Source organism: Pavona decussata, unplaced genomic scaffold (genome assembly GCF_977016875.1).
Source record: "Pavona decussata unplaced genomic scaffold, jaPavDecu1.1 SCAFFOLD_112, whole genome shotgun sequence".
Classification (NCBI taxonomy): Eukaryota; Metazoa; Cnidaria; class Anthozoa; order Scleractinia; family Agariciidae; genus Pavona; species Pavona decussata.
In genome coordinates, this window is record NW_028145526.1 from 209,175 (window position 1) to 221,595 (window position 12,421).

Genomic DNA, 12,421 nt, shown 5'->3' on the forward strand with positions numbered 1-12,421 from the left:
GGAGGTATGGATATTTTCTGTAATTCATGAAGTCTTCAGGAAAATACATACATACACATACAACTTTATTTTAAAGTGCTGGCCACAAACATTTTATTAGCTGGTTTCCAAGTGGGGTGTTTACATATAAACAGGACAAGCAAGACAGATATAACAGATGGACATGTAGACCTGTATAAAAATAATTATTATAAAATGACAGAGGACTCCACCTGTGCATGTAAATGTAAAGCCCAGTGCAATACGCTACGGGTGGGGGAATCAATGAACTACAAGTGTCTCCTCTAAGGGGAATACAAATTTTCCAGTGTCAGGTCTTAGGATTGTAGTAACTACGAGACCTGTGTTACTACCATGACTAACAGATTTCCCAGCCGTAAAAACGTAATTTGTAGCATCTCAACTTGCACTTGAGACAGATTCAGTAACCACATGTATTGGCCTTGCAGAGAAAGGTTGTGCACTCTTCATTAAATGAAACATTTTGCCAGCCTATAGCATACTGTCTTTTTAATATTATTTTTCTTTCTAGCAGAAGAGTTATATTATGGATTGATTGGCTGCTTCTCTTTCCCTTAAGGAATACCAAAAAAAACAAAAAAAAAACAAAGCAAAACAAAACAAATCAAAACAAAAACAACCCCAGAATGAAACAACATATGGTCACAGTTTCCAAAATTCATTAATTTATATATGTTGAACATCAGAGTAGTTACCTTCAAACTCTTCACAGTCAAGACTTTGTCCATCTTCCAACTCTGTGATCCTCTGCAAAAAAAAAAAAAAAAAAAAAAAGACGTTTTTTTTTAACTAGGTGTTTTTCAATATAACTTTTGAAGTAGACACCAGTGCTAACCAAATGGTTGTCCAATCAAAATATGTCAATTAAATCTAGTTTCTGTAAAAAAGTAAAAAGGTAAAGTTGCACTACGAGCCTAAGTGGCCCACACGGCCTGAGCTTAGCCTGGTTTCTGTAGCATGAAGCAGCTAGGAGTATTACTACTCCCCCTTGGATGGGATGCTAGTCCACTGCAGGGCTACCCTCAGCAGAGTGTTGCCGGTACCAATTTATACACCTGGGTGAAGAGAGACAATGTGCAGCAAAGTTTCTTGTTGAAGGAAACAACACAGCAATCAATAGAGAGACTAACCTGGCCTCAAACCACCAAACCTCCGACCGTCAAATCCAAAGTCTGACATGCTAGCCACTACATGTATACACCACCGCACCTCCACAAAATCTAGTTTATACTTTTTATTGATATTGAACTCAATTAAGCAAACAACTGTGCTTCGCTACTTATTCTATGTATTAACAGAAGGGTATATTTGGAAAAACATGATGATTGTGAAAAGTCTTCTTTAGAAACAGAAAAATTTATTACTAATTGCTTACCGCCCTTGCAGCTCGTCGAAGGGATTTTTCAAATCCTACAACATCTTCATGGTGCACAAAATTGAGGAAATTCTGGTGCATCAAAAATGTCTGTCAAGAAAACAAAATGGGATTTATTTTAAAGGTGACTTTGTTTTAACTGTCAAGTTATTTATAAAATGTCAAACTCTTTCATGAATTACCTGGGTATACCCAAGATATCGATAGACATTCTCTGAAACAAAGAAAACATCTCCAGTATCTGAAAGCACCAAGAAGAAAGAATCCAGAACCTGTTGATTAAAAACAAAATTGTCCAAATTATGTCTTGTAATTTCTAAAGAAATTCTAATATGATACACCAAGGCGAATGTAAACATAAGGGCACATCACATGACTGTGCCTTTAAAATCTCCCCTTAAACCTTAGATTGACCAACTGCATTGCTTAAGTGGAAGGTGAGTGCCTGGGCATCCAAGACCTCCACTGTGGCTAGTCAGCCACTCAAGAGATTAGTGCCGCCATGGCTGGCAAATCCCCACAACCCAGCCATGAGCCCCCATTCCACTCCAGGCACCTGTCACACTGATTGAATCAGTGGTAGGGATAAAAAGGGGGAAGGGTGGGAGAGGAAAAAAGTTCCATTGTCTACCAAAATACTAAAAGGCTCCTAGAACCACTGCTAAATCACGCAAAGGAGTGCTCAAAGAATAGAACACCATGCTACAATGTATCAATGATGTGCTATCTGAGCCTGCACATGTTAACTGAAACCCCTATGGACTCTGATGAAAAAGACTGCTGATGTGGAATGACCGCTTAGTTCATGGTTGTTAACTTGGTCACATGTAAATATCCATTAAATTGCATTGAAATCACTGTTAATAGCAACAACTTAAGAAAAGAAAAATGTTAGGAATAATACCGGTAGTTAATATTTTAGTCAGCACAAAGTTGTATATTATGATAATTTATTTTTACTGGGTAAATTTTGTTTGACTTGTAAAATTGTACCAAGCTGCACTGTACAACTTACCTACGTATATTTGATCTTATAGTTTGGCCAGTTTTCTTGATGTTTATCATTGCCATTCAAGTGTCTAGTTGACTTAAATTTATCAGAGTAGGTATACCCTCAGGTAGGGCAGTCAAAACAACTTTCACCTTTAGAGATTTTACGTTCTTTTGTTGTACTAACAGTAATTAAACAAAAGTAAAGGTATAACAGAAAGTTGACACTTAGATTAAATAAATGCTTCGCCGTTGACTTAAGCATTTAAACAAAATTAGCACCAGAAGAAAATTTTTTTTATTGATGGTACTGAAGATCCAAAGAAGTCTGCTTAATCATGGCACAATCTCTTCCCCAGTCTGACAAATACAACTCATTGCTGAACTTTTTTGTGACGCAAACTTGTTCCTGGTTGACAATTTTGAAATGCACAAGTATGCCTCTCTTAGTCCTTTGAGCCCCCAGTGGGGCATAGGGCCGCTACAAGTATGCCTAATGCTCACTCAAATGCCACATTAGTTAGCTTCTTAGACGCAATTGTGTGGCAGAGTTAGTGCCAGTGGAGTTTATAGAAGTTGTTCAACAAGTTATGATAATGAATTAAAGAAATGTGAACTGACTGACTACACCCAGTAAACATTTTAGAAGTAATATATTAAACACGAGAAGGTGTGTTTCATCAGATATCCAAACACTGAGAAGTAGGTTGAAAAAACGAGGCGCAGCCGAGTTTTTTTAAACGACTTCAAGGTGTTTGGATATCTGATGAAACACACTTTCGAGTGTTGGATATGGCTTCTCAAATGATCAATAATTCTTGGAGAAATTCAAGGCTAAAGTTGGCAAAATTTTATGGTAATTAGGATCACATATCCAAACCACAGTCACAGTAGTGATTTTCTTTGTTTTCTCTTGATGAAAAATTAATGAGTTTGAGAAGATCTGTTCAAGTTTTACTTCTCTTTACTAACAGAGTCTATCTGTGAAATTTTAAAAGAAATAATACAATCAGAAGGCATTGTAAACAGACCCCTGAATACAACATGTGCTAAAAGTATGGAGGCTACCAATAACTTAAAATTTTGGAATTATAGCCAAAAGAACCACCCTTTGGTTTAAATGTGTCACATCCACGAGACAAAATTAACACCAAAAGAGCTAATAATTTTCTCGTGCAGTATTCAATGAAAGACAATAAAAATAGGATTGAGTGCAGTGACTTATCTTCAGTGACCTATATAGTGTGGACACTTATTGATTGCCTACAGCTATCATTAAATTCAGGCCGGGTGGCATGTATTCTTTGTTGTCATCTGAAGTTGATTGCGAATAATTTCCACCCTTTTGAGTATTGTTGATAGCACTTAATTTTACCATAAAACATTTCCAATACAGATTAAAACAATTTTACACTGCCAATTCTATTTTAAAATAGCTGTTTCATTTAGAGGCTGTTGACATGAACTGTGGCAGCCAGAGAGCCGAGATTTCAACTTTACATGTACCCTCATTAAAACAATATTATTCTATTATTCTAATTCTATTTCAAAATAGCTGTTTTATTTACTCGTTATATACAGATTTAAATTCTGCAGCAAGTATTTATTTTAGTCAGGAAAGAAAGACCATTAGATTATGATTGTGGTTTATGATATGGAAAGCCATAACTTTCTTATGTGGTAAATTTTCTGCTGGTGTTTAAGTTTTATGGCCACATAATTATGCAGTTTTGTCATTTGCATTGCACTTCAGAGTTGCAGTTCCTACTGACAATGGATTTGGTTGACATGTGCTAACAGAAAGGCACAGTGTTTGGAAGTTATATTTTAGTTGCAGTTTCCACATGGGAAACTCAACAAAACACAAAAAGCTACCGCTCTATAAAAAGAAAAGAGATTATTATTAACATAACAAAATATGAATGCCCTCAGTTGCTTGACCCTTAATCTATACTTAGCTTTCCTTCCTTTCTTTCTTTTTCAAATGCAAATGACCATGATATTATAATTACTACAACAATCAAACATAACAACTTGACTTGATGTGGTTGAGAGGTTCATTATACCTCTCGGCGGTAAACAGCTATCATAGCAACCTTCTTCTACTTAAGACTTTCTCTGGATAATAAAACCACTATAATTACTACTTAATTGTCAGCTTTTTTCCAACTATCTGCAGTTTTAAATTTTTGCCCTTTGATTGATTTCTCTCGACATGTCAAAATCACTTGAACCTAGTAAGTTAACCTAAATCCTATGGTGATTAAATTTGAATTTAATAACTTCAAAATTGGTGGCTACACGTAAATGGTTTTGTAAATGCAAACTACACGAATGTGAGATGAATATAAACCAGCATGTTCATCCCAAGGTGGTTGAATTAACATTTTAGTGGATAATTAACGATTGAATATTCCTGTATTGATAGTAGCTCAAAAACGTGAGATGAATATAAATTTGTTAACAAGCATGACAATATTCTAATTTGTACATTTAATTAAACCATTATATAAAATTCTGAAATAAATAGTGACAACTTTTACAGTACGTAAGCATGAGATAAACATAAATTTCTTGGCAAAAATGTGGGTCGGATTTGGACAGTTTTCTGTTCAACATTGTTTTGATTACAGTATATTACTTAATACAGTTTTGGAACCTTGATAGATATAACTACCTGTAAACAACCTATCAGATCATCACAGCAACATTTTTGAGAATCAGAACAAAAGGAAAATGTATTGGTAGGAACTTTTAATCCCAGGCTCAAAATTACTCAGTGATTTCAAGAATTTTTTGTTTAAAAGCAACACTTCCTGTAATTTACACCCAACTGAGTGGCCTGTTTGAAAACTAAATCAGTCAAGCCAAGCATGAATGATTTCTTTTGTTATCCTGAAAAGATAACAATAATAATTTATTGTGCATCAAGTCATGTTCATTTGCTTGACCTTTTTGGTTTAAAAAAGTGGCCAATTCTTTGAATTAATCTAAGTATCAGATAAAAAAACCCAAAACATTAATTAATATTAAACTACAGTCGAACCTCTTTATTACAGACACAAAGGGGACAGGAATAAGTGTCCGTATTATACAGGTGTCCGTAAGGAGAGGTTCGACTATATGTTTCTCTAATTTAGACCAATTTAAATTTTAAGACCAAACTTCCACTTAGCATGCAACAAAGCCCTTCAATAAGTTCAACTCAAAGTTCTTGATTGAAACAGCCCTAAACGAAAAAACTCTAGGCAACTGAATACAGAATCTAATTTAATCTAACTTAATTGCAGCACAGTCCTACTGTTTCCAATAATCCAGTTTAGTCTGTCAGTCATATCTGTAAAAGTGAGAGCTTGAGATGCCCCTTGGAAGTACAGTAGTAGCTTACAGCACACGACACTATTCACTTGATGTTGGAGACAAATCCTACCTCTAAATATGACAGTAGGACTACATACTGTGGGTGTCTACTGTACCATGATAGTGTGTCAAATTGATGTTACATTTTGCCGATGAAATTCTCACCTCTAATGAAATGTCACTGACATTGATGTCACATGCTGCAAGTTTATTGGTTATCTCAGTAACGGCAGCATCATCAACTCTTCTTTTCCTCTTTCCTAAAAAGAAATATCAATCACGAGATTAAAAAAAGAGAGATTTTGAAAGCAAAATTACCTCATTACCTAATGGTGTAATACAGGAAGACTTGCTGTATCTAACGATGGTCTAGATTCCATAGCATTTTAGTTTATTGCCTAAAGAGATATGGTTAGCTAGAGTGTTGTGTGATCAAACTAAGGCAACACAATTTGACTTGTTTTATTAACACCCATCTGTTTTAACAGCTATTCTTCAGCAAGTGATTCGTGCTTATCAGCCAGATCTTTGTTGCCATGGGGATGTACTTTACGGGGTTTTCTTTTTTAATACAAGAATCTAGACTAGTGCAGTTTTTTTAAAGATTTCTTATATTTTAACAAATGGCCAGGGTGAATTTCAAATAAGAGTTTCACATGTTTAAGGGCACTGAGGGAAATCTATATATACTCCTAACTGTAGACCTGAAAAACATTTTAACAACAATATGAAGACCTACCAGATTGGAGATAATTTTGAGTTTGAAAAAAGCTGACTGACAATTTCAATACTGTGAGTTTGTCCAACTTTGATCTTGCCTCTTCTGACAGTGGAAGAAGGCCTCCTAACTCTTCCAAGGTTGCATTTATCTTTTCTCTGTGGCGTCGAGATGCACTCTGAGGGACTTTTGTCCTATAAAAAATTAATTTAAACATGTAGTAACCATTATAGGTCGCAGTTGATATCTAATGTTTGTTTGCCTTTGAACACTTCTGCTGTTAAAATCAGTCTTTAATTTACAACTTTAAACATTTGGAGTTTCTATTCTAGGTACAAACATGCACAGTATATGTATCAATACAGAACAGAGATAAAATCTAGACTAAGAGAACAATATTGAGTTTGCAATTGGTAACACACGACAGGGTTATAGAAAAGCTGAAATGGCATGCAGACAACAAGCTAAATTCTTTATTTCCCTGAAGCTACTAGAAATTCTCACTTGGTTGTACGTTGTGTGACAAGGTGACACGGTATAATTTCAAAACTTATTTACATTTAAACTTCATGCAAAACATTACTTGAATTTAAACATATTTTTAACTTTGAGAAAATAAATCTTTCAAATGGTTTACTATTATTTTTAACTTTCTGTCCTGAGAGAAATTTTCCAAAAATGATCCAGAAACTTCCAAAAGAGATCTAAATTTGCATAATCTCAGATTTCAATACCTTTAAAATACAAGTTCAATATCCATTGAAATTGTAAAAGTACTACATCATGATTATAAGACAGTAATTCCACTGCATTATTTACAGCAAAATAATAATAATCCAACAGTTTACATTCCTCCTTGTCAAATGTAAAAGAAAAGGCATTGTATAACAAGGGGGCTAATGTGAATGTACAAAATGTTGACACTCTTGGCAAATTTTTTTGCAGTGTACACACACATTGTACACACAAATTTGTTTTGCACAAGTCCAAATTCTTTCCTCTGCTAATTACACATGTTCCTGTTACTTCAGCCCCCTACAAAAACACAGTCAAATGTTTTAACTGAGATATTTTGCTCCACCTGGTTCATTTGTCAGTCGGAGAATGTGACTAAACACAATTTCTACATAATGAGACCTTCATGAGCAAATACAAAGCCATACACTACATGTACATACCAGTTTTCTGGCCTAGAACTGCCCGTGCAAAAATCAAGCAAGGGGGTTATGCATGGGAAAAGATTTTGTTAAAGGGGCACAATTATTTGATAAACAACCATTTGTATTATAGCACTAGGCACAAGAACTGCCCAAACCAAGAACTGAATGTTTACAGCTTTCATTTATTTACTTGGGAAGAAAGTTGTGGAAAAGTCTATAGGGGAGTGCAATTAGTGACATTCCCTTTGATGGGTCTAAACTACTACATTGTTTAAAGCATTCATTTTGTGAAAAAGTTTATTGACGAGTGTGAAGCTTTCTTTGAACGGTCTAAACCATTAGAATCCAAATCCTGCACATAGAACAAATCAATTTAAGGACTCCTTCATTATAAGCCATAGCATATGATTGGCTGTATTACAATGCAGAATTTTTACAATATCTTATTTATTCATAAAAATTAGTCTTTTATACTTTTATTGTAATTATCTATTATTATATTTTGAGACCCATAATTCAGTTGCTGAGTCTGCAAAGTATGTTCTATTCAATACACGATAAATAGATCAACAGATTGATTAATTTCATTCATATCCTGTATGTATTGGACTAGTTAAAATGTATTTGAACAAATGTAAATTTATTTGTAATTCTTTGTTTATGTCAGAAATCAACAGAAATTGCAAATAATTTATATTTATGCTTCAATTTCTCCCACAGAAGGGCAAACTTAATCAGAATAAAATAATAAGCCAATAATCCACTAACACACTAATCACCATAGTACAATGGAAGAGGCAGGAATGGGGAGGAAGGTCAATGAAAAAGTTGTGTGTCAACGAGGGATCAAGAACGCGACATCCATTATGTCACAAAAATCCGTAAAATTTTACATTATTAGTTGTAAACACCATCTTGGATTCAAATTTAAAAACAATACCCGCAATTCCATGTTCCAACCTCTCTCCAAATTATGAGAAAAATAAAATGGAGGTTCAATTACCGCATAAAATTTCCTTTGCAAGCAAATAATGTATATATCAGTATAACATGAAGCAGTTAAGCCTGGCTTTAAATATTCCATCACATTTATTCCATTGCGCATAAGCCACACATGGCATTCCAATCCTGGCAGTATGCAGGACGTTTGTCACATGAACCTAGTTTAATGGCATTAGCTCCCACGAGTCTCCTGTAGCTCAGTGGTAGAGCATCTGAACTGTCTAGTAATCAGAAGGCTAGTAATCGTTTAGGTTTGACTCCTGATAGGAGCACTCGGATTTTTTTCTGAGTGTGCCTGTGTCACTTACTGAATGATACATAATTCTCATCTTGTATGTGTGTTTCTGCGACTAAAAAATTAACCTTCGAGCCTCCTTAAAGTGTTACTAATCAAATGAAAGCTGTTTTGCAGCACTTTCATGTAACACCCTCCAGTTTTATCTTTAAATTGCAAAATAAAATTTGGATAATTAATTAAAACATTTTAACTTGCTCATGGGTACTGTTAATAGCAAATGAAAGGATTTAAACCCTTCCCTTAAATCCTGTACTACCAGAAAATAACAGGAATTTCCACATACTGACCAGAATAGAAGTGATTAAAATACTACAGTAGGACACTTACATTGTAAGGGAAACCCAAATTTTTCCAAGAAATTGGGAGTTCAATATAATCAATAACTAAATGTTATTCTTCAACACACTGTAACACTGCCCAAATATGGTCATGCTGCACTCAATATTTGTCATCGTACACAACAGATATCCTGTGATATGTTATTTTATGTGTTGGGGAGAAAAATAGCTGAGTGCTTTAAACAACTAATGATCATTTGGTAGATTGTCTCCAGCTTTTCTTTAATGTGCTTTGTTATCAATGTGTTGAATAATACATTATAAAACAATTATCCTGGCCAATCTTGTAAAATATCCTCTGATTGAAGCGTAAGCATCAGGCAATATTGCACGCAATTTTGTAGTTTAATTGTTAACTGAACAACGGCATTCAAGGGAAATGCGTTTCTGCTTAAGATAAACAGGAGCCCCAGATAGCTAGTGTTTGAAATATCGGACATCTACTGTATGGCTTTTTAATTTATTCAGTACAGTACATCCACAATACTGCCTTTCAGCTATTTTTAGCAGTCTTTTTGACCCATCATGATGTTCCATGCTGTGCTTTTGGTTTATTCAACAGTGCTTAACAGAGACCACCTATTAGAATACAGAAGGCCACATGCAGCCTTGGCTCACTCATGTCAGGCTTTTAAGGTCAAAAATTGTTCCAACATGTTTTTTGGTAAGAGCTTTGAAGGTCGTCTTTTGTGTTGGAAATTTGTCAAATACATTTTTTGAAATATTACCCAAGACAAAAAGTTGTAACCTTTTTCTGTGCACTATTTCAAAAAGTGTTGTGAAGATTCCAGACAAATAATTATTTGGAAGTTAGCTAAAAAAATCACAAGTTAACCACTTTAACTTCATAACACAACAGACTCATAGAAGGTAGCTTAGTTTGAGCACAAAAAATAGAGCTGCATAAATGACGTGTAAAATATTCCAAGCACAGTGGCCATATGCCCCTCTGAAATAGACTAAATATAAATCCCAAAAAGTCAGAAATTTTCATAGAATTTCAACAGTACCACTTAAACCTTTTTAGATTATTTGATCTTTGTTTGGATTGTATACTGCCTGCTGTTAAAGTGCACATGACAGAATTTTTTTTATTTCCGTGATCAAATTTTCTGGTTGTTCTCGCATGAAAAGCGGAAAAAAAAATGCCTTGTCAATTTTTCTTGCCCGTGTTTGAGACATATAAAAGAGTCAAATTTCACTTTCAGTTGGGTTCAATACCGTGCAAGATGGGAGACTGGGGACAGTGGGCTTTGACCTCAATACAGGAACGTAGTTTCATGGTTTCTCTATTCCTCTAAGGAAAGTAGCATTCTTGTACATTAGCATCACGGCTCTTCTATTCCCAGTCTCCTGTCCATACTCAGCAAAACTGTCATATCTCAAGTTGCTTTGTCACTATTCGCCCCAACCAAAAGGGTCAGATGTCAGATAGATAGCAATGGAAGGGCGTCTGGGGTGTATAGGACAGGAAACCCAGTCGACATGATAGATGGTGGTGGTGGTATTGAAGCAAAACCTAACTGGGAGTGAAATTTGACACTTTTATGCACCTCAAAAGCAGAGAAGAAAAATTGACAATTTTTTTTTTCGATTTTCATACAACAACATGAAGATTTGATCAAGCAAATAAAAAAATTCTGTCTCATGCACTTTAACAATTTAGTTCAAACGTGAAGAAAGTCAACAGATATATTAGGTATCTCAAAGGGTGGTGGATCTGTCAAAACAAGTCTTTGAAAATAAAGAGTTGTGTTATAATTATGTAAAAGGACATCTAGCTACACAAATGTCATTCAAAGCTCAAAACGTGTAGAGTAATTTTTTGCAATGAGTAACCCAAAATACAAGCATGGCTGACCATCAACTCCAAGAAATTAATTTATATGAATAAATGCAATAATTACCACATTAGGTAAACCTAAAAACCTTCAATTCAGTTACCAAGCTGAGAACAACTTGCAAACTAAGAATGTTCAGTGAGTTATCAAAATACAGACAAGTCAGATTATCAATTTCAACATGAAAAAGTCTAAAAATATTAAATATAGCTGTCTGGGAGCTTACAGTTGATTGCATCATGCTGGGTTAGCTATGTAGAGAATGCTACATTGAGAGAATAAAGTAAAGATTCTTGTTGTCATTATTATCAGTCTTTGTTTCTGGTAACTTTCAGACCTTGCCATGACACAGCAGTTTATAATTAATTCTTGACAAGTAATTGTGTCCAGTTTTCACATTTCTACAGTTCACAACAACAATAAACTGCAATTAGAAGGTACCGTAGATTGGATCTATTTTAACAAAGGTCATAAGATATCCAAGACTGAAATTACAATGCTAGATCTGATATAGATAACAGGACAAAAAGAACTTTAATGTGCTAAATTAATGTAGTTAACTAAAGTTGTGTGTGTAAAGCTACCTTGGGTAATACTATTTAATCAACAACCTGTATTTATTACCAGCCTCAGGCTTAAGCCTGAGAAATTTCACAGGCTTAAAAATTAACAATATTTATTTCAACAAATGTATTTTAATTTTATTTCATGCCTCACTGGAATTAGGGAATGTTAAATCCATTCATGTAAAAAATATTGATTACTGAAAATAAAACTTACAAAAGGATTTAAATTAAGTTAGAAAGAAATTGCTAGGACACTGGCAGCTGGTGAAAAGGTAATTAAAAGTAAAAGGATTTGATACTTGAGGCTACTGTAGCTTTCCTACAATTTGATCAATTTGTGGCCAAGGTCCTTTTTGGTGATGTACATGTAAAGTTGTAAAGAATATCAGTAGCATTAACCCCGCAATGGACATTTCTCACAATTTTTCCATTTCTGCAACCACTATACAAGTTCTACTCCCCAAAACAACAACAGCAAAAACACCAAAATGTCCAAAGCCGGTACATTCATAAGGAATTTTAATTTTTTTCATACAAGTTGTATTTGAAACTTTGGTGCCTGACAAAAACACCTTTGCTTAGTGGAACATTAATTGAGCTAGCAATACACTACACGATTTTTTACATGAGAACGCAAAAATCGCCAGGTGTGCCTACTAAGGTGATGAGGATTGTTGCTGATCACGGCAATCTAGCATATGAAATCAAAGATATCTGGCACATCATATATTGGTGTTTGCCTAGTGTACCCG

At 34.6% G+C, this 12,421-nt stretch overlaps 1 protein-coding gene across 3 annotated transcripts in view; it reads right to left on the bottom strand.

Moving 5' to 3' along the window:
• Nucleotides 1–12,421, bottom strand: part of LOC146470658 (uncharacterized) — a 44,010-nt gene that overhangs the window by 11,036 nt on the left and 20,553 nt on the right. For all 3 annotated transcript variants that reach the window (XR_014866968.1, XM_085121636.1, XM_085121635.1), the window contains exons 4-8: nucleotides 6,486–6,658; nucleotides 5,912–6,006; nucleotides 1,579–1,668; nucleotides 1,397–1,486; nucleotides 717–768 (exon numbers count right to left, since the gene is read on the bottom strand). Coding sequence is in view for 2 of the 3 variants with exons in the window: in XM_085121636.1 (XP_084977762.1) it covers nucleotides 717–768; nucleotides 1,397–1,486; nucleotides 1,579–1,668; nucleotides 5,912–6,006; nucleotides 6,486–6,658 (500 nt within the window). In the remaining variant the exon portion in view is untranslated. The remainder of the gene's footprint in view (nucleotides 1–716; nucleotides 769–1,396; nucleotides 1,487–1,578; nucleotides 1,669–5,911; nucleotides 6,007–6,485; nucleotides 6,659–12,421) is intronic.